Source organism: Somniosus microcephalus, chromosome 3, assembly GCF_052327205.1.
Source record: "Somniosus microcephalus isolate GS21.2 chromosome 3, FLI_Smic_1.0, whole genome shotgun sequence".
Taxonomy (NCBI): domain Eukaryota; kingdom Metazoa; phylum Chordata; class Chondrichthyes; order Squaliformes; family Somniosidae; genus Somniosus; species Somniosus microcephalus.
Window position 1 is genome coordinate 178264383 of NC_140989.1, and position 23685 is coordinate 178288067.

General features: G+C 44.6%; 1 protein-coding gene across 2 annotated transcripts in view; it reads right to left on the reverse strand.

Moving 5' to 3' along the window:
* Nucleotides 1-1049: 1049 nt before the first annotated feature.
* LOC147121604 (parkin coregulated gene protein homolog) overlaps nt 1050-23685 on the reverse strand; it is a 552244-nt gene continuing 529608 nt past the window's right edge. For both annotated transcript variants that reach the window (XM_085981985.1, XM_085981984.1), the window contains exon 5: nt 1050-1433. In XM_085981985.1, the coding sequence (XP_085838111.1) occupies nt 1273-1433 (161 nt within the window). In that variant the 3' untranslated portion in view covers nt 1050-1272. The remainder of the gene's footprint in view (nt 1434-23685) is intronic.

A 23685-nucleotide genomic window follows, 5' to 3' on the forward strand; every position in this document is an offset into this window, starting at 1 on the left:
TGTTATGCCCACTTTACATATTTTGTTCAACTCATTTTGTATTTATCGAGCTGCTTCCTCGGAATCAACTGCCCTTCCTCGTTCAGTATTCTCTGCAAAAATGGGACCACTTTACATTGAGTTTCTGAATCCTAGTCGTTGATGTAAACTAGAAATAGTAGTGATTCTGGGGGCCCCACACTCAGCACAGCATGCAGCAACATTGATAAGTAACGAAAGTAAGGCCCAAAATTTCAAGGGCCCGGGGAGAAATTTAGGACCTGACCTGCCCCTTTTTTGGCTGTTGAAAACTCCGCCAGAAATGGGGTGGGTACTTCTTGCATCGCTCCCTTCTGTTTGGACATCATAGGAAAGTGGGATGACGTCATCTGCCAGAAATCCCATCAATTTCAGCTCCCTTGCCCCAATTGCTATGTATGCCTGTGTGAAGCAGACATACCGACACATCAAGGCCTATTCCTGACAAATGTGGGGCCCATGTTGACTTCTAAGGCTGGATTCCACATAGCAGGCTATTGCTAATTTTTCTACTTTACTCTCGTAGAACACCCAGTGCGTGATCTCAAAATGTCATTGGCAGAGGTCAGGATGCAGGAATGGTGCATGCCACACAGGATAAAAGAAGGGAGAAAATAACAACAAATCTGTGGATTTGGAGGGGCGGCAGAACAAACAGAAATTTAAAAAACACATTAAATTTCTTGATTCACAGCATTTTGTGTTTTTCACAATTCTGTTTTAGTTGTTAATATTAGTACAGAAATACTACTGTAGCCTCAAGAAGGAGAGAATTGCATTTGCCTTCCTTTTAAGAGGCATCATCTCCATTGTAGCTCAAATACCATAATGATTGTTAAAACCTACTTACTTCCTATCAAACAAAGTAATTCAAAACCATTACTCTTTTGTATACAACAGCCGATACAATTACTTAACTGGGGTTCAGATGAAGTACTATACTCACCTACAAATCTACCATTGTAAGTTCCATTTATAGTGTATGACATCACCTCCAGGGTGGATGGAACAGAATAGGAATCATTTAGATATGTATGAAAATTGCTTTTATTGTTCAGAGAGTCTGAGGTTTGAGTCCAACGGCAGTTTAAATGCACGCATGCATAAAGAAACAATAGTTAAAGAACAATTGAGGAAACAAGAACACAATTGTGGTTCATTTGATGGTGTAATTGATGCATTTAGTCTTACATAATTCCTTACATAAGTTACATAACTTAATACAACATACTTCTTCAGACTTGTTTATTTGGTTCAGTTGTAAATACATGACTCATAAGTTGGGATCATGTATTTGATGTTAATGAAGGCATCTTCTCCGCCATACAGCTCAAATATCTCCAGAGTCTCCTGAATCAGGTCTCCAATGTTTTCTCTTTTCTGTTGGCTGTAGTCGATGCCATCTCCTGTATTGACTAGGGTTTAAAAGAAAAACACAAAGAAAAATGAAGTAGCATTAAATTCTGATAGTGTGCCAGCTCAGCATTTAAAGTAGTGCATCTTTTTTTTCAAAAGGACCACTTGTAAGTTTCATAAATTCATATCCAACTGACTGGCAATCTTTGTGTGGTCTAACTAATTTATAAACATGGCCAGCAGTAAAGAAGAGCTGACTAGTGTCGGCAGGCCTTGCACCTGTAACTGTAAGCAACAATGAAGATCTGTTTAGTATTGAAATGCCAGGAAACTCCTGGTCGTTTGGTTGTTTCCTTGGCAACTTCCACAAGCAGCATTTCTAATCCTATGCTGTCATACACGATGCACATTATCGAGTGTATCCTGTAACATTAAAAAGGGTTTTAATATGTCTATTCTGTGTCTGAAAAACTCAATGATGACACATAAGATAACCTTTGTAAACTTTATGTTCTAAATGAAATAATCCATTGCAATGTTTTGAATTTTTTTTAATGTCTGGGGCTTTCTGTTAGGCAGTCACACAACACTGGGTCTGTACTATTGTGCAAGACCCAAAAAGAGCTATACCAACAGTTAAGATGTAATATAAACCCGCTTTGACATGAAATTAATCGATTTACTATCCTTCACGTTCGAGGCTCCATGAAGTCCAGAGAGACACAAACACTGAGTGAGCTTTTAGTTTTAGGGACAGTTAAGGGTCTCCAAATAGATCATGACTCTATTGCCTTTTCACTGCTTCACAGCACTCTACTGTTATTCCAATGTAGTCCACAATATACTACTGCTGCTCATTTTACTGTTCTGCACGCTGCTGCTATTAGACTCTCCTCTATGATGCTCGACTGCTATTCAACCCACTGCTATTCTCAATTGCTATACTGCTCTTTGCCAGTTCAGCCCAGCGCAATCTAGTTTTTTTATAGCTTCCATTGGTGAACAATTTGGTGAATGAAATTCTGCAGTTTTACCAAGTTTCAGCTTGTTAGTGAATGACGAGTTGTCAGACATTTAATGAAGAAAGATGTTTGTTTTGCCTGTGTTCTTTATTTATATCAGAGCCAAAAATTCATAGGCCTGACATCCTGATGTAAGTGCCAGATGCACCCGCCCGTGACCATTGGTGCTGACCCCACCAAAGTATACAGAGTCACCTGATCACTAGGCATGAACCTCAGGCACATGCCTGCCAAAGGGAGCCAGAAATTCTGGAATAGGGTGCTGGCTACTGGGAAGGGTGCCAGAGCTCCCCTCTGAAAGATTTAATAGAAATGCTTAAAATTATGAAGATTTTTGATTGAGTAAATCAAAAAGTGAGAAAAAAATTATTCTGACCCCTCTTTTGTACTTAGCATTCACTAGGGGGGGTTTCTGAGCTGGTCCCTGTGGGGCGAGGGGAAACTTTTTGGGGTGCAGCTGCTCCTGTGAAATAACTCAGCCTGAGTGATGGCCCTGTAAAGGTCGGGTCCTGATTCTTTTATCTGCTGGTCATGTTTTTAGATTGAGCACTATGTGCGTGCACAGTGTCGCAGTGACCTACCTACTAGCTGACCGCAGAGTAGCAGTGCACAGAAGGTCAGGTGGGGGGTGGAAGCAAGTTGCAGTTTTCCCTGCTCTTTGCAGTTGCTGAGGGTGAGGTGGACGGGAGGGGGTGATGGCAGTAAGTAGGTATGTTTTCTTTCTACAGGGAACCATTTTAAAGAGGAATTGGAAAGTAGTCAGGCAAGGCAGAGCAAACCAAGGGCTTGGCCATCATGGGTATTGAAGTTGTAACAAATATGAAAGAAAATTACTATATTCAACATCAGTCTGTAGGTTATTTTGTTTTAATTATAGTTATTTTCTGTTTCTATTTGATACTGTGCAGCACAAAGCTTCACACAACAGGGGAAGCAATAGTTTTAGAACAATGTGGTAGATATTAATAGATTAAAGTGTACTGCTTCAAATAATTTTGAACTAAACATTTATTTAGGTTTAATTACAAGAAAGTAAAATGTCTGCTATTAGATTTACAGAATCTGGAATGTTCAGCACACACTCTGACCTCAAACCTTTTTTATTTTTATTTTATAACAGAGTTTGCAATAAGCATATAAACAATTCTTCACCTAGAAATATTTTAATTTATTTGGGGGACATCATTTTAGGTTCAGGTCACATTTTGAGTTGTCTGTTCCCATGAAATCTATGAAAAGAGAAAGTTGGATCCTAATTCCCACCACATGTATGAGAAAGACTGCATTGTCGACAAGGGCTAATTCTTAAGATGTGGTTACATCATACTTGAAAGCACAGAGTCCACTGAATGGGGGGGGGGGGGAAGACTTTTGTTGCACTGCTGCAGTGCTTTGTAGACTGGGTTCAATCTTGACCTCATTAATCACAAAGCTGTAGAAATATTTGTAGATAAGTACCATTAGCACTTACTGTAGAGACGAACGCCCGGATTTTAACTCCCAGTGGAAGTCGTGCGGGGAGGGGGCGCCAAGGCAGACAGGAAACTGTCAGGTCCTCTGCAGCATGAGGCTCAGGACATTTTTATTCTTGGGCCTCATCTGTATGGGTCTGTCAGTCTCCTGCCCAAACCTGCTCCTCCTGGCCTCGGATCCGCTCGCCACCTGGTTTTACTGGGAAGTCCGGCACTGGGCATGATTTTTAGTTAAAATTGTGCCAAGGTCCTAATTGTGTCATAGGAGCCTGTTTTTAATGTATTCATGAGGCCCCCACCTGCCTACGGCGGGCAACTCAGCCGCCTCTGAAAAGTGCGTGATTAAAATAGCAGCGGACGGGAGCGCATCGGGAATGCAGTGGTAAGTACTCTATCCCTATCTTAACCACATGCCTGGCCCATTCCTGTCAGGTGGACAGTGTTAACATTTGGGCTTAAGAGTAAAAAGGGCAAGGCAGAAACCAATATTAATTGGTATTACAAATACCTACAACCTACTGTTTTTCTAGCAAATGAAAATGAATGGGTAATTATAAAAACGATCTTTCTTTTAGTCTGCCTGTCTGGGTTTAAATCCATCACTGTCAAAAAATATACAATCTGCACAGACTTCAGACTGACAGTGATTCCATTTAGTCAAAGAGCAACACCAACTTAAGTTATAATCACAGGGATTGCTATATATTGCCTGTTATGGTGTTTGACTGTAAAGTGCAGAGTGGCAGAATTTCATTTGGGTTAACCTAGTGATTTATTTTGCCCATTAAAGAAATGCTTCAAGATAAGGCTCCACAGAAGGCTAATCTGAGAAAATTCCATATAAAATAGAGGCCCACCAAAATGATATTTGCTTATTCCCTATAAAAACAGAATTAAAAAATATATTTACATCTGGCTGGCATTACAATTGGAAACACCATACCTGAAAGGCTTACAGAGGCTATTAAAGAAGCCTGATATCTCAATAGCCAGTTTAACGTTGCCACCTTCCCCATCCTGTCGCTAAGTGTCTTTGGTGAAGTGGCTGTCACCTAAAGACCTGATTTTAACATAATTTTAATGATATTAACAAAACGGAGATTTCCTCTATAATAAGATGCTTAAAAATGTGATCCGCCATATTCCACCAATTGAATACGGTAAATTCTCATAACTGTACCTTTCCTCCCAATTTTCCCTTTCTTATCTTGTCTCCTCCTCAAGTTTTGCTTGTCAGGTATTGTCCCCTGATTTGGAAGTTCTGGAAAGGTCTCTGCAAATGAGCAGGGTGTTAAAGAGGTAATTTTGTGAGATTCTGTTCCTGGCGTGCAGGAGCTCGGGTTGCAGGATTCACCCTGCCCTGTTATAACCCTACTTCTTACCTGTCTCATTCTTGCTTAGTGAGACTCCGGGCTGGATTTTCTCAATGGAGGCGGGACTCCCACTTGTCGGGTTTTAGTCCCGCCTCCATCGTCTTCTGGCCAACCCACGCTATTTTCCCTTGATTGACCTTGTTAAGCCCGCCCAGCAATTAAGGGAAAGCCGGTGACAGAGAACATCAGCGTATGACGTTTCATCTGTCAAAAGACTCATCAAATCTATCTGCTGAGCAGAACTCAGATGGCTGTTGCATCGGAGAATGCAGCAGCCATTCTGTCATCTCAGCCATTGAGATGCACGAGTCTCCGGTTTCCCCAACTGTTGCCTGCAGGAAGAAACAAAAGTAAGTAAACATTTTCTATCATTTTCCACTCACCTCACACACTTAACTCTCCACACTTGCACCCATCATTTACCTCCACAACGCACTTTTCAACCCCTCCGACACCCGCAGATCCACTGCTCGCCTTGCTGACCCTGGCGGGGTTTCCTGACGTCGGGAATCCCGCAATTGCAGGAGTAAAATGTGGATAATCCTCTTAACTGCCTGTTAACTACCTGTTAACAGGCAGTTAAGTGGCTGTAATCCCCTTCCCGCCTCCAGGAGATGGGACCTGGTGCGGGTCGGGTACCCGCCTCCTGGGAAGATGACACGGAGGCCATCCCAGGGCTGGCAAAATTCCCCCCATCATGTTTGGAGTCTTACCGTGCAAAATTATCCCTCAAGAAAGATCTTGCATTTATATAGCGCCTTTCACAACCTCTGGACATCTCAAAGTGCTTTTCAGCCAAGTAAGTACATTTGAAGTGTAGTCACTGTTGTAATGTAGGAAATGCAGCAGCCAACTTGCAAGATCCCACAAACAGCAATGCAATAATGAACTGGTGATCTGTTTTAGTGATGTTAGTTGAGGAATAAATATTGGGCAGGATACCAGGCAGAACTCCTCTGCTCTTATTTGAATAGTGCCGTGGGATCTTTTGCATCCACTTTGAGAGGCCAGGTAGGACTGCTTGCTCAGTACTGCAATGAAGTGCCAGTCTAGATTATGTGCTCAATTCTCTGGAGTGGGACTTGAACCTACCTCAGAGGTGTCTATCTCAGAGGCAAGAGTGCTACCAACTGAGCCATGGCTGACACCATATATGTCAGCTGTTTATGAACAACTTAACCCTCCTCACAAAGGCTCCCACAGCATCAACTGTATCTATGTGGAATTGAAAATTTTGTCCTGCTATCCATTAATCCATAATTTACAGATTTTATCTATGAAACAGCGATTTCACTATGCAGAAGTCCCCTTATACTGCATCTATATTGTAAATCTGCTTGAAGAAATGTCCTGAAATATAGCCTTACACCCCCATTGCTACAGAATATGGCTGATCTGTATCTTAAATCCATCTACCCGCCTTGGTTCTGTAACATAGAAACATAGAAGATAGGAGCAGGAGTAGGCCATTCGGCCCCTCGAGCCTGCTCCACCATTCAATGAGATCATGGCTGATCATCCAAATTCAGTACCCTGTTCCTGCCTTCTCTCCATATCCCTTGATCCCTTTAGCTTTAAGAAATATATCCAACTCCTTCTTGAATATATTTAATGAATTGGCCTCTACTGCCTTCTTTGGTAGAGAATTCCACAGGTTCACCACTCTCTGGGTGAAGAAATTCCTCCTCATCCCTGTCCTAAATGGCTTACCCCTTATCCTTAGACTGTGACCCCTGGTTTTGGACTCCCTGACCATCGGGAACATCCTTCCAGCATCTAGTCTGTCTAGTCCTGTTAGAATTTTATAAGTTTCGATGAGATCCCCTCTCATTCTTCTAAACTCCAGCGAGTACAAGCCCAATCGACCCAATCTCTCCTCATACATCATTCCTGCCATCCCAGGTATCAGCCTGGTGAATCTTCACTGCACTCCTTCCATGGCAAGAACATCCTTCCTCAGATAAGGCGACCAAAACTGCACACAATACTCAAGATGTGGTCTCACCAAGGCCCTGTACAACTGCAGCAAGACATCCTTGTTCCTGTACTCAAACCCTCTCGCTATGAAGGCCAACATGCCATTTGCCTTCTTAACCGCCTGCTGCACCTGCATGCTTACTTTGCGACTGGTGCACAAGGACGCCCAGGTCTCGTTGCACTTCCCCTTCTCCCAATCTATTGCCATTCAGATAATAATCTGCCTTCCTGTTTTTGACACCAAAGTGGATAACCTCGCATTTATCCACGTTATATTGCATCTGCCATGCTTCTGCCCAATCACCCAACCTGTCCAAATCATACTGGAGTTTCTCAGCATCCTCCTCACAGCACACACGCCCACCCAGCTTTGTGTCGTCTGCAAACTTGGAGATATTACATCTAGTTCCCTCGTCCGGATCATTAATATATATTGTGAATAGCTGGGGTCCAAGGACTGATCCCTGCGGTACCCCACTAGTCACTGCCTGCCACTCGGAAAAAGAGCCATTTATGCCAGCTCTTTGCTTTCAGTCTGCCAACCAGTTCTCTATCCAAGTCAATACCTTGCCCCCAATCCCATGTGCCTTAATTTTACACGCTAATCTCTTATGCGGGACCTTATCAAAAGCCTTTTGAAAATCCAAATACACCACATCCACTGGTTCCCCCTTATCTATTTTACCAGTTACATCCTCAAAAAATTCCAGTAGATTAGTCAAGCATGATTCACCTTTTGTAAATCCATGTTGACTTTGTCCGATCCGGTCACTTTTTTCCAAGTGCTCTGCTATTACATCCTTTATAATGGACTCTAGCATTTTCCCCACTACCGATGTCAGGCTTACTGGTCTGTAATTCCCTGTTTTCTCTCTACCGCCCTTTTTGAACAGTGGGGTAACATTAGCTACCCGCCAATCATGCGTACTGTTCCAGAGTCTATCGAGTTTTGGAAGATGACCAGCAATGCATCTACTATTTCTAGGGCCACTTCCTTAAGTACCCTAGGATGTAGATTATCAGGCCCTGGGGATTTATCGGCCCTCAATCCCATCAATTTCCCTAACACCATTTCCCTACAAATACTGATTTCTGTCAGTTCCTCCCTTTCATTAGACTCTATGTTCCGCGACATCTTTGAGAGGTTATTTGTGTCCTCCTTTGTGAAGACAGAACCAAAGTATGTATTTAATTGGTCTGCCATTTCTTTGTTCCCCATTATAAATTCCCCTGATTCTGACTGCAAGGGACCTATGCTTGACTTCACCAATCTTTTTCTCTTCACATATCTATAAAAGCCTTTACAGTCAGTTTTTATGTTCCCTGCAAGCTTACTCTCATACTCTATTTTCCCCCTCTTAATTAATCCCTTTGTCCTCCTTTGTTGAATCCTAAACTGCTCCCAATCCTCAGGTTTACTGCTTTTTCTGGCCAATTTATATGTCCTCTCCTTGGATCTTATGTTATCCCTAATTTCCCTTGTTAGCCACGGTTGAGTTACCTTTTTTGTTTTATTTTTATGCCAAACTGGGATGAACAAATTCTGCAATTCACCCATGCGATCTTTGAATGTTTGCCATTGCCCATCCACCGTCAACCCTTTGAGTGACATTCCCCAATCAATCCTACCCAACTCGCACCTCATACCATCGTAGCACTTAATACCATTGGCTAACAAAAATCTAACAAAAACCATGTCACCCCGATACCCCTTTAGAGTTTTAAAGGAGGAGAGAGAGGTAGAGAGGCGGAGAGGTTTAGGGGCGGAATTCCAGAGCTTAGGACCTAGGCAGCTGAAGGCACAGCTGCCAATGGTGGAGCGATGAAAATCGGGTCTGCGCAAGAGGCCAGAATTGGAGGAGCACAGAGATCTTGGAGGGTTGTAGGACTGGAGGAAGTTACAGAGATAGGGAGGGGCAAGGCCATGGAGTAATTTGAAAACAAGGATAGGAACTTAAAAATTGAGGCATTACAAAACAGAACCTTATAGAAAGGCTTCTATTAATTTCTATGGACAATGGTGCTAGTTGTTCAGCACTGTATTGCTGATAATTATCATAATTTCCCTTATTAATCTAGATCTGTAGATTTGTAGCTGAACAATTGCATTCTGAATGTTTAGATCTTCTAAGTGTTTTTTCCATTAGTTCCTCGGTGGTGCACTCAGAGACAGATTTTCTTGTTCCTGTGCCTGGGCGTATTGGATCTACTGGGAATAGAGGAAAATTGAGTGGTAAGGATTGTATGCCTATAAGAGGGACTGCCTGACTTTCTGTTCATTTAAATTAATATCTCCAATAACTTTGTCCAGCATTGTCCTATCCTCTCTTTGAGGTAAGAACCTTGTTCTGCTACATTCCTGAGCTTCAATCCTTTAGCTGGGTATATACGATAACATACACAAAAGAAACCTGACCCAGTGCTAGGACTACAGTTCCCAGACGCTACCACACAATACACCCAAAACGACAGTACATGTGTACATGTCACCCCATACTCCAACTACTCACTCACTCCCTCTTAGTCCAACTGTGAGCAGAATTCTGCCAGACCCCCAATATCCCCATCCCAAGTGCTTCCAGATCCCAGCACTCAAGTGTCACCAGTGTTGCCAAATCCCAGAATGCTGCCAGTCTCAGCCTCTCCATGAGTGATGCTAGATTCTAAGTCCACTGAGTGCAGCCAGGCTTCAGCTCCACTGAGTGCCACCACCTCCCTGAATAGTACCAAGCCAGAGACTACCCATTCCACTTCAAAACATTGCCCGAACCCTGTCCACTGCATCCAACACAATAGCCCAGGCTCCAGAATCTCCGCCCACTTCCTTCTGGCCTCAGGCCCCACTTGCATGTGTTACACCAGCTCCAAGACAGCTGATTCTTACCTGATTCTGGCAACTACCTGGGTCCCATGCTGGCTACCATCTTGTTCTATACCATGGCCTAAAAATTAGATTGTGCAGTGCCCATTTTACGGGTGAAAATGGGTACTCTGCTGGACTCAATATGACGTGCAGCGTGTGCCGAACTTCTGGTTGCACGCCATATTGGTTAGGGCGCCCTGTAGCCCTCCATGGCTTATACAAATCAGGGTTTTAACACCTGTTTCAGGCTCCTTTGTAAAATTTGTTGGCGACTGACCGCAGCATGAGCCGTGCCTGCTGCTCAGTTTTCTCGGATGAATAACAGCCAAACCAGATGTCCTTAAAGAGACCGCTGGAGGCTGCCACTTAAAAGGTAAGTTTAAAGTTTTTCTACTTACCTGAATGTGGCTCCACATTGAAAACCCTGAGCCTGCTTGAACTCCCTCCCAATTACCTCACCCCTCAGAGCACCCCGCCCCCCGCGACTCACGAGTTGCCTCTTGGGCTGCGACTGGCACCACAGCTCACAGGCACTATCCTAATGATGCCGGTGGAGCAATTTGCCGTGGTTCTGCTATCTGTCTCATTAGGCACGTGCGGCATGTGCTGCACTGGGATTACGCCCCAGTACGGGTGCCATCCAATTTCTTGGCCCATGGGGATTAATAAACCTATGACAGGGAGCTTCACTACGTCAGTAAAGTCAATGTGTAAGAGCCATATATAGAAAGAAATTGAGTAGAACACAGAAAGTGGAGCACAAAGCAACTGGAAAAAAGTAGAAAAACGGTTACAGGAAGAGAAATACATTTTTGTTTCTCTCCCTGTAAGCAACACCACAGGAGATGAACTATATTTTTAATAAACTTTCCATTGAATCTTAAAAATATTTCTTAACTAGTCCCAGGAGTTGCCATGAATGCTGAACCTGACATTTTGATTCCCAGTTCAAAACTGTAAGTTGAACTCGGATGTATATTTGATGGTGAAGAAGGGTCGACATCAAGAGCACCAGACTGACAGTTTCCTCACATCAATGCAGTACAAATTGGATAGAATCCAAAGCAATATTGCTGTAAATTCCATCACTCTACTTTTTAACAAAGCTGTTATTTAGCAAACTCACAATGCAAGTCCCTCGGGCAGCATAACCACTTGCAGAGATAATGCTTGCTCTGGCTGTTTTACATTTTATATTTGCTGCCTGTGGGAATTTTGGCAAAATAATTTCTGTTCTTCAACCATTCTTCAGGACTGTTAAACCAGTTCTTATAGAATACTTATTAGAATTAATAAATTTTGCATGTTTCTTGGCAGATAAACTAAAAATAACTTACCAGCAATTGCAAAGTTTTGGAGTACTGCAATTAGTACTCAATTAACTATTTTTATGGCTCTTGATCTTCAAGGGAAAAAATGGGAGCTATATAAATAGTACACTCTAATTCAATTTAAATGCGAATTATATGGTAAAGGTTAATAGTAGTATTACTGGCTAATCTCTAACCACCAGATCACTCCATTCGTACACTTTAGCTCCGCTCTCTCTTGAATACCTTCCAACACTATTAAAAAAGAAATAGGGAACCGGATGGGTATAATTGTTCATCCTAACCAGTGTGAGGGAGCTGAGCTAATATCTCAGATAGTTGATAACCCAGGCCCGGAAATTCATAGGTCCCCAATGTGCTAGCAGAAGTGGAGCAAGGCGGGACCTCTGCCCACTGATATTCAAGCATGCTGACTCCATAGGAAATCCCAGGGTCAGATGTCTTGTGTAATGCTAGGCAGGACAAGGACCCAGGTGGAACAAGGGCGCATCATTCAGATTCCATTTAAAAAGGCAAAAAGACTCTGGTAAGAGGTCACACAAAGGCAGCTGCAAAAGGAGAAAAAAAGTGAGCATCAAAGTTTTGCTGTGCGAAATAAGAGAAAGGAAAGATGCCATCGTTGGAATAGTTGGGAAGAATCCATCAAAAGTTGCAGTGCAGGCGATGTGGACAGAGGTGACTATGGCAGTGAGTAGCACCTCGATAACCCAAGGATCCCCTTGGAAGAAGTTTAATGACCTCACAAGGTCAGAAAAGGTACAAAAGAACAGGAGTAGGCCATTCATCCCCTCAAGCCTGTTCCGCCATTCAATTACAGGAAACTCTTTGGTATCCGGCACTGACAGGACCGGCGTGTTGCCGGTTGATCAAAAATTCCAGATGACTGAGAGGGTTATCTACCGAGGCTATTTTTAACAAAGGAAAATTTAAAAAAATCAAGAAATGTGCAGTATACAGTAATTGGGTACTCACCTACAGAATGTTGTGTTAAATGGATGGTGGAAGATGCTTGATTAAGTACAGTACTGCCAGTTGAGGGTAATGCAATGCAATGACTACCAGCAGCATGGGAGACACACAGTACCCCTGTAAAATGGCAGATCAGAAGAGACTACCGGCAGCGCTGGAGAGTCAGACTCCTGTTACAGGGGTATTGAGGTGTTCCGACTCCCGACAGCACCAAGAAGCCGAGTAGTGGCAGTTTGGAGAACTACCCCCAATGACTAACTCGGCCACCGCGGGAGACTCGGACTCGACAACATTGCCGGTTATTGAGGTGTTTGCGGAGTGAGAATTTTGCCGGTTAATAGAGAATTCCGGATATTTAGGTGCCGTTTAAACTAAAGTTTCCTGTAGATCCATTTTCCCGCTTTTGCTTGATATTCCTTGATATCCTTACCTAATGAAAATCTATAGATCTCATCTTGAAAGCTCCAATTGACCCAGCATTCACTGCCTTTTGGGGGAGAGAGTTCCAGATTTCCACTACCCTTTGTGTGAAAGAGTGCTTCTTGATTTCACTCCAAAATTGTCTAGCTCTAATTTTAAGATTATGGCCCCTTATTCTGGATTCCCCCACCAGGGGAAGTCGTTTTTATGTATCTACCCTATCGAATCCCTTTATCATTTTAAAAACCTCGATTAGATCACCCCTCAGCCTTCTAAACTCAAGGGAATACAAACCAAGTTTATGCAACTAGTCCTCATAATTTAACTCTTTAAGCCCTGGTATAATTCTGGTGTATCTGCGCTGTACCCCCTCCAAACCAATATATCTGAGGTGCGGAACCCAAAATTGAATGCAGTACCTCAGAGGGGTCTGACCAAGACTCTGTACAACTGAAGCATCACTTCCTCACTTGAGATAAAGGCAACATTTCATTAGCCTATTTGATTACTTTTTGTACCTAAATGAGTAACAGGAAAGCCTACTGAAATACAGAGTGGCAAATGGGTATTTTCTACCCCAATATTCAAGCAATGCCCTAAGGGGTATCACATTGCACATTATTCCTTGCTCTAGAAGCACTATAACCTGGCACCACTTACCCCACATCCTGTAATGCATGCTAGCCTGTTGAAGTCTCACATCCTAGGTCCTTCCACCTACTATTACTACTATGTTTCATTAACCCGAACATAATGTGGCTGCAGGATCTGGATACTACTACAGCCAATTAACACAATAATTCCTTCTGCAATAGAAGACATCACTTAATGGCAGCGAATGCCTCGGCTACTGCTGGAGGGAGAAAGCACAGACAACTGCACTAATGTCTACAGATGGAATCAACTCAGAATCTCAGAATCTCAGAAACCCCACAGTGCAGATAGAGGCCATTTCGGCCCATCGAGCCTGCACCGACACATGTCCCACCCGATCCCCGTAACCCCTACACCAACACATATCCCACCCTATCCCCGTAACCCCACGTATTTAATCCCCCTAACACTAAGGGTCAATTTATTATAGCCAATCAACCTAACCCGCACATCTTTGGACTGTGGCCTGGCAATTGGGGATGATGGTGTGGGAGTCACTTTGACGTCAGAGGTCCATTATTAAATATATTTTTCTTATGAGGGGTTTTGATAGAGTAGATAGGGAGAAACTGTTTCCACTGACAGGAGGTTCAGTAACCAGAAGACACAAATTTAATATTGGCCCAGAAATTTGGGTCTCCACGGGTGAGTACGCACGGGGTACTCACCCGTAAGCCCAATGGAAGTGCTGGTTTCCTGCATGCACTGCGCATGCACGGGAAACCAGCACTTCCATTCCCCTGAAAGAAGGGTTCAGAAGTCGAACGCGTGCGCATGAGAGGCTGCGCGTGCGCATCGAACTTACGTTTTTTTTGCAGGTTTTCCCGGGAGGGTAAGTCTCCAGAAGTTAGACATGTAAAAAGCAGTCGCAAGGCCTGCTTTTAACAAGGTAAGTGGTGAATTAATTAAAATTAAAACATTTTTTCCACAGGTTTATTATTTTTAAATACTTTAAAGAAAGGTAAGTTTATTTTTAGCCCCGTTAGAAAATGTAATTAACTTTTTCAAAAATTTAAATTATTGTTTAAAATAGTTATTTCATGTAATTTATAGTTTATTTTAAAAATTTGATGGTTTTTCTTCTAATTTATTTGAAGATTTAGTGATGTTTAGGGGCTTGTAGTATTTATAGGTTTGACAGGTCTTCCTGTCAAACTTATGAATGAAGCTACCATTGGCTCTCCATGGCCGACGTGATCCCAGGGATGCATTGAACTAACTGCGCCCCTGGGATACGCAAGCACTGCGCGCTGGCAGTTGAAGGAGGCCCAGGATCGCAATTCCACGGGGGCCCACAGCTCAATGGCCAGCATGCAAGGTAAGTGCAGGTCGGGGGCTTGCACCCGCGGGAAGCCCCCGACCCGAATTTCTGGGCCAATATAATTGTCAAAAATGCCAGGGGGAAGATGAAGAGAATTTTTTTACGCAGCGAGTTGCTATGATCTGGACTACGCTGCCTGAAAGGGTGGTGGAAGCAGATTCAACAGTAACTTTCAAAAGGAAATTGGAGATATACTTGAAAAGGAAAAAATTCAAAGCTGTGGGGAAAAATACAAGGAAGTGAGTCTAATTGGATAGCTCTTTCAAAAGCCGCCACAGGCACGATGGGCCGAATGGCCTCCTTCTATGCTGTATCATTCTATGATATAATGTTTCGAGGTATTCATCAATCTTCCACCAGTTTCCTCCTAAGAAATCCTGTAGCTGTTTCAGAAACATGTCCGGCAAGATCATAGAATCATACCGCACAGCAGGATAACAGTGATGTTGTTTCCTCTAGAGGCTGGAAGCCAGGAAGCAGAAGAGAAGGGTGATGGTAACCAAGAAATTGCAATTCCCTCTATCTCTAGCAGCTACCCACCCACCCCATCATTCACCTTTTCCCTTTCACTCAGCAGCACAGAGACAGTTACTCGGGGACGGGGTTACTGATTATGCAGATGAGGAATTGACATCTGATGAGATGCAGGACATAAGGAGGCCAGAAGAAGCAGGTGTGGTAGTGGAGCCTGTTGCAGCTGAGCAGATTCTACAGGACATGTGGATGATGATCTCAGGGGTCCTGCCATGAAATGACGAACACTAGCAGAACATTAAATCCATATGGAGGTCCTGCACAGCCTCTGCCAAGATTTGCGGCAGATGGCGGGGATAGCAGTGGAGTCTAATGTCCTGCTGTGTGCAAACACTTGAGAGAGTTTCACACCATTGCAGTATATCCTGGAGAAAGTGACAGCTCCAGGAACATCTGCAAACCTTCTTCCACTGCATGAGAGATCCAAGCTTCGAGCAGGAGTCCGATTTGAAAAATTAAAATGAGGCCCGGGAGCTAAAATAGTGTGAAATTGCAGCACTTTTGTTGCTGTCATTTCCCTGACAGCGTTGTCCTGATATTGATATGGGTTTCCATTATTTCTGTTGGCCTTTGTATGCCACGTTGGGCCTTCAGGCTATTTCTTTTTAACTTTTTCATTTTTTTCTCAGGTACATAAAAAGGTAATTCCTATTCTGACATGGAAATGAGTTTGCTCCTTCAGTTTTCTGTTTAACCATCTCATTGAGTCAGGAGTAAAAGTATGATTAGCTTGGCTAGCTATTCCTCCACTGTGTGGACATGCTCGAATGAGAATAAAATGTGACCACGGATTGGTAGCTATCCAAATCTATCTTGACATGTACGGGCATGCCTGGTCGGACACCCATCTTCCACCCTCCATAAACTTAAGCTCATCCAAAACGCTGCTGCCCGTATCCTAACTCGCACAAAGTCCTGTTCACCCATCACTCCTGTGCTCGCAGACCTACATTGCCTCGATTTTAAAATTCTCATCCTTGTTTTCAAACCCCTCCATGACCTCGGCCCTCCCTATCTTTGTAACCTCCTCCAGCCCTACAACCCTCCGAGATATCTGCACTCCTCCAATTCTGGCCTCTTGCGCATCCCCAATTTTAATCACATAGAAACATAGAAGATAGGAGCAGGAGTAGGCCATTCGGCCCCTTGAGCCTGCTCCGCCATTCAATGAGATCATGGCTGATCATCCAAATTCAGTACCCTGTTCCTGCCTTCTCTCCATATCCCTTGATCCCTTTAGCTTTAAGAAATATATCCAACTCCTTCTTGAATATATTTAATGAATTGGCCTCTACTGCCTTCTTTGGTAGAGAATTCCACAGGTTCACCACTCTCTGGGTGAAGAAATTCCTCCTCATCTCTGTCCTAAATGGCTTACCCCTTATCCTTAGACTATGACCCCTGCTCCTGGACTCCCCGACCATCGGGAACATCCTTCCAGCATCTAGTCTGTCTAGTCCTGTTAGAATTTTATAAGTTTCGATGAGATCCCCTCTCATTCTTCTAAACTCCAGCGAGTACAAGCCCAATCGACCCAATCTCTCCTCATACGTCATTCCTGCCATCCCAGGTATCAGCCTGGTGAATCTTCGCTGCACTCCTTCCATGGCAAGAACATCCTTCCTCAGATAAGGCGACCAAAACTGCACACAATACTCAAGATGTGGTCTCACCAAGGCCCTGTACAACTGCAGCAAGACATCCTTGTTCCTGTACTCAAACCCTCTCGCTACGAAGGCCAACATGCCATTTGCCTTCTTAACCGCCTGCTGCACCTGCATGCTTACTTTCAGCGACTGGTGCACAAGGATGCCCAGGTCTCGTTGCAGTTCCCCTTCTCCCAATCGCTTCACCAGTGGCGGCCGTGCCTTAAACTGCTGAGGGCCTAAGCTCTAGAATTCCCTCCCTAAACCTCTCCGCCTCTCTTTCCTCCTTTAAGATGCTCCTTAAAACCTATCTCTTTGACTCAGCTTATGGTCATCTGCTCTACTATCTCGTTATGTGGCTCGGATTCGGTGTCAAACTTTGTTTGATAACGCTCCTGTGAAGCTCCTTGGAATGTTTTACTATGTTAAAGGCGCTATATAAATGCAAGCTGTTGTTGTGAGATAAGGGGTATTTCCTGAACTATGCCTTTGGGTTGAAATGGAAACAAAAATAAAGGAAATTGATGCATTATAGCACTGAATTTGGCCTCACGGGGAAAGTACCTTTTTATGTATCAGGTGGCACAACAATAGGATGCAGGCAGAAGTAACTATAGCAAAGACTTATGAATTTGACCCTGTTGATTACAGAGGATACAACAAGATTTGGAGAAGTTGTACTGAAATATTAGGAGGCAAGTCTATGATTTAACATAGTCTAATGCATGTTCCAATAAGGCTGGTTTATGAAATGATAGATCATTCTGCATTTGAACTTCTATATACAAGAATGGAATTCCAAGCAGCAATATGTGGAGAAGAGTTCCAAAGGCAGGAAAAGTGGAATACGAATCTTTGCCATTGTACTGAACAGCTTTTTTATGGATAGATACAGAATGGTGATGTTGCACTGCCACAGTTTTCTTACTCTCAACCCAAAGATAAAGGGCTGGATTTTAACTCAAGTGTGGGCTGGTGTCGTGTTATCCGAATTTTGTGTTTCCCACACAAATCTAAATGGATGTGGGAGATTGATGCAATTTTAACTTAATTGGCCAATTGATTTCTAGCGTGTGGGAAGCCTTTGCAAATGGGTTTTTCATGACTGAAAGTCCCCTCCGATGACATCATCATTGCTGCTGCATTTAAGGTCCACAGCAAGCCTTGCTTCTTCTGCAGACTGCCAAGCTTCTTGACTGTGCAGTGTGAGGGAGCTGCAGCAAAAATGACAAGCGGGAGGGCAAGATCAGCTCCTCGCTTTGACGAGGCGGCACTGCAGGCATTGGTGGATGGGGCTAGGGCCAACAGGGAGGTGATGTTCCCTTCATCAGGGAGGAAGAGGCCTCCAACTCAGACCAAGGCTGTGTGGATGCAGGTGGCTGAGGAGGTCAACTCCTTGGGAGTCACCCGCAGAACCTGGATACAGTGCAGGAAAAGATTTCATGACCTTCAGCGCACTGGAAAAGTGAGTATGAATTTCCCATCACCCTCAATCTGATTCCCATTGCCATTCCTCACTGTTATGTATTGGGTGTTCTCCTCCCACCTGCGGTGGCGCTGTCACAGCAGATAAATGGTTGGGGTTGTTCTCTTGGTTAAGCTTTAGCTCTCTTTGTTCGGTTCTCCCCAGAACCTTCTTTGGAATAAAGCCTCATGTTTGAATCTCTGAGTTCTGAGTCCTAATTCTGTCTAGGTAGAAAGGTACAGACACAACAAAGTGGCGACGAGGATCGGATGAATCTGCGTTGTGGGAACTTTCTTGTTTTCGACTACAAAACACTCGGAACAGAGATTGCAGCATCACATTAACGTTACGGGTGCAGTGAGTAAACAGAAATTAAAATTTGAAACGTGAGATGGCTACTATATTGGGAAACATTGGTGATTTTGATGAAAATGTGGAGCAGTGGAGCGCTTATATGGAACGTTTTGACTATTTTGTTTTGGTGAATGCGGTGGCAAACGAAAAGGTCGTGCCTACCTTTTTGAGTATAATGGTGGCAAAGACATTCAATTTACTTCGCAGCCTGGTACAGCCAGATAAGCCAGGAACTAAAACAAATAAACAACTCGTGGAAATTCTTGGAACACATTTTTCACCAAAACTTCTGGTTATTGCTGAGAGATTTAGATTTCACAAACGGAATCAAGAGGAGGGGGAATCAGTGACGATGTTTATTGCTGCTTTAAAAAGGTTGTCAGAACACTGTGCGAGTTCAAGGAGGTGCTGAATGACACCATTAGAGACAGACTTGTGTGTGGTCTGCTAAGTGCAGCCACACAGAAGCGCCTTCTTACTGAGGACAACCTTACTCTTGAAAAGGCCATTGAAGTTAGTGTCTCCATGGAGATGGCGGAAAAGGAGGCTCACCAGTTGAGTTCAACAGGGAGAGTTCACAAGGTGTCGTCTGAGCCTAAAGGTGCGTGGAACGGCACATGTTACCGTTGTGGGGAAACGGGCCATCACGCTAATGACTGCTGGTGTACGGAGCTGGAATGCCGAAATTGTGGCAAAAAAGATCACATTGAACGTGCCTGTAGAGGTAAAAAAAGAACAGAGAGCTGGGAAGCATGAAAGCAAAATGTCTGTATTTGGACGAGAGAAGAAAAAGAGTGTTCATTTAGTGCAGTATGATGGAACAAGCAAAACAGAGGGGAGCGACACCTCTGAGGAGGAAGAGGTGCACATACTGACGGTTGCAGGTGGTCCAAATGGCTACTGGGTGTCGCCACTGGTGGAGGGACAATCAGTGCGGATGGAGGTGGACACAGGCGTGGCTGTGTCCCTTGTTTCAGACACTGTCTACAAAAAAATGCTAAAGCATCTTACCCTTCAGCCAACAAACATTGTGCTAAAGATGTATACCGGCGAACCTGTGGCCATGAGAGGCGCCATTGAGGTGACAGTTAAATTGAACGGACAGACTGCGAAACTGCCACTATATGTGGTAAAGGGAAATTACCCATCTCTACTGGGACGTGTGTGGCTAGAGAAAATCACGCTGGACTGGCCTGCAGTCCGCATGATGTCAAAAGGGGAGTCAGGTCTGACTGCAGTTTTAAACAAACATGCAGAACTCTTCAATGGTGAACTTGGGAGCATGAAAAAGATCAGCGTGAGACTGGACATTAAACCTGACAGCAAGCCGAAGTTTCACAAAGCCCGACCTGTACCCTATGCAATTAGGCCAAAAGTTGAGGCTAACTTGGAGGCCTTAGTCGAGAATGGAGTCCTGGAGCCTGTGAGCGTGAGCAAATGGGGCACACCCATTGTTCCTGTCCTGAAAAAGGATGGGTCTGTTCGAATGTGCGGGGATTTTAAAGTGACTATTAACCCGGTGCTGTCTGCGGAACAGTACCCTCTTCCCCTCATTGGTGATCTTTTTACGGGCCTGGCCGGAGGGCAAAAGTTCAGTAAAATAGACTTATGCCAGGCTTATCTACAAATGCATGTCGATGACAAATCAAAGGCGCTGTTGACAATTGTGACGCACAAGGGGCTATACAGGTACTGCCGCCTTCCGTTTGGAATTACGTCGGCCCCTGCTCTATTCCAAAGGGCAATGGATCAGATCTTGAGTGGACTGCCAGGAGTCCAGTGCTACCTGGACGACATCCTTGTCACTGGGACAAATGAGGAGGATCATCTTCTGAACTTGGATGCGACACTACAGCGACTGAAAGAGTACGGACTCAGAGTTCGTAAGGACAAATGTGAATTCTTTCAGTCTTCAGTTGAGTACCTGGGGCATGTGATTGACGCTACTGGCCTGCATAAGGCGTCGTCAAAGGTCAAGGCGATCGTGGAGGCCCCAGCACCCCAGAATGTGAGCCAGTTGCGTTCATTTCTGGGGCTACTTAACTACTATGGGAAGTTTATTCCAGACTTAGCAACATTGCTGAAGCCGTTACACCAGTTGCTATGTCAAGACAAAACATGGAAATGGACTGAACTGTGCAACGAAGCTTTCGCCCAAGCAAAGAAAGCATTGCTGAAGTTGGAGGTCCTGACACACTTCGACCCAAAGCTACCCGTGCAGCTAGCATGTGATGCATCACCATATGGTGTGGGAGCAGTCATATCCCACATCATGCCTTCTGGGGAAGAGAAACCTATCGCCTTCGCATCACGCACCTTGAACAAGGCCGAGAGTAACTATGCGCAGATTGAGCGCGAGGCCTTGGGAATCGTTATTGGAATTCGAAAATTTCATCAGTACCTGTTTGGGAGAAGGTTCACACTCCTGACGGACCACCGTCCATTGACTTCAATCTTCGGGCCCCACACCGGAATTCCGTCTCTGGCTGCAAGCAGGATGCAAAGGTGGGCTTTACTGTTGTCAGGACACACATACGACATCAAATATCGCAAATCAGACTTGCACGGCAATGCAGACGGTCTCTCGAGGCTGCCCTTGCCTGTTACTCCCCCAGAGCCTTGTCAGATAGACATCTTCTACTTTAGACAAGTGGAGGGAGCACCTGTCACTGCAGTTCAGGTGCAAAGGTACACCCGCAACGATCCAGTCCTGCCTGAGGTAATGGACGATGTCATTCGAGGGAGAGCTATAGGAGATTCTCCTAGTTTGAAACCTTACGTTTCAAAAAGAAATGAGCTCTCCATCCAGGCAGGTTGTCTTCTTTGGTGTCATCATTCCGCCACCTCTGAGGGAACCTATACTGCAACAACTTCACACAGGCCACAGTGGGATGGTTCGGATGAAGGAAATGGCAAGAAGCTACTTCTGGTGGCCAGGTCTCAATGGAAATATTGAGGAGAAAGCCAAAACATGTTCCCCATGTCAAAGGTTCCGGAATGTTCCACAGCTGGCAACCCTACACCCCTGGGATTGGCCTGAAGAAGTGTGGCAGCGAGTACATGTGGACTTCGCCGGTCCTTTCGAAGAGAAGATGTTTATGGTGGTTGTGGACGCTCGTAGCAAGTGGCTGGAGGTCGCTGTGATGAGGTCTACCATGGCAGAGAAAACAATTGAGAAACTGGGTGAGATGTTCAGCCATTATGGCTCACCGGAACAACTCGTAAGTGACAATGGTCCACAATTTGTATCACAGGAGTTTGCAACCTGCCTGCATGTGAATGGTGTCCAACACATCAGGTCTGCGCCCTACCATCCCTCTACTAACGGCCTGGCAGAAAGGTTCGTGCAAACTTTGAAGCATGTCTTGAAGGCATCGCAAGGTCAGGGCTCAATCCACCAACGTCTGAACAGCTTCCTGTTGTCCCGCAGGAACGAGCCGCATGCCACAACCAAAACTTCCCCCGCTTCGCTCATGATGAAGAGGCAGTTATGGACAAGTTTTGACTTACTCAAACCTCCAAGGGCAGAGCAGGTTGTCCATCGTCAACAACAAGCTCAAGTTGAAAGGAGAGAGAAAAGAGCCAAGGAGAGACGGTTTCATCCTGGAGAGCACGTCCTAACTCGAAACTATAACACTGGACCGAAATGGGTTCCTGCTACGGTGATCGCGCAGACGGGCCCTGTGTCTTACACGGTTGAGACTGCTGAGGACATCGTCTGGAGAAGACACACAGATCAACTGTTGCTAGGAGCAGAGACAGCCACAGAGGCTCCAACGGCTAGTTGGCCTGAACTGTTTCCAGATGATACCGCAAACCAGCATCCTTTGCCACAGTGCTCTTCTCCAACACAGGAAGTCAAAGAGACTGTTCCACCTGTGCAAACTCCTGACTTTTGACTGACACAGGCACCTTCTCTATCTAGGCCTGTGTCAATGCCTACTGCTGTGGAAGCCAGCGATGACCGCCGGTATCCTGTCAGAGAGCGGCGGCCTCCAAGACGCTTGGATCTGTAGGCTTAGTGACTTACCCACAAGACTGGGGCAGAATAAACCCCAGGGTAAAGTCAGGGTTTGAGGCAGTCTACCTCTACCCTTGGTTAGTTGAGTGCATTGAAAGTAACTTACCTGTTGAGGAATAACGTGGACCTTTCATTTAAGAGGGGAGGAATATGTTATGTATTGGGTGTTCTCCTCCCACCTGCGGTGGTGCTGTCACAGCAGATAAATGGTTGGGTTGTTCTCTTGGTTAAGCTTTAGCTCTCTTTGTTTGGTTCTCCCCAGAACCTTCTTTGGAATAAAGCCTCATGTTTGAATCTCTGAGTTCTGAGTCCTAATTCTGTCTAGGTAGAAAGGTACAGACACAACACTCACCAGCACTCAGCTTTAGCAATCTCTTCCTCTCATTTCCCACTTGACACTGACATCCATGCACGCTTACCCATTCCCTCTCTCTCTATGCTCACATTCACATAACTATTTCACCATGCAGCCCTCACACTCCCTATCACTCTGATGCTTTGAATACAACTGACAACACACAGGGAGGATCCTTGGTCTTGCAACCTCACTCCATCTTTGTCTCCTTCTAAGTATCTATGCTATGCAATCTGTACACACACTCCTTCATTCTCACTCAACCTCCACTTGTCTCCCTCATTGCAGGAAAAGAGAGCTCACAACAAGAGAGAGCGAGCCAGGACACGAGGAGGGACAGCCTCATTAGCCCACCTGGCCCCCTGGGAGGAGGCCGTCCTGGAAATTATGGGCAGTGAGGATGATTCACATGTGGGGGACGGACAGATGGGTGCAACACAGCAAGCTGGTGATTGAAAAGTTTCCCATCTCTCTCTTTGACATTGCATGAGTCGCTGATAATGATTGTGAAGCTGTAACAGATGGACTTATGAG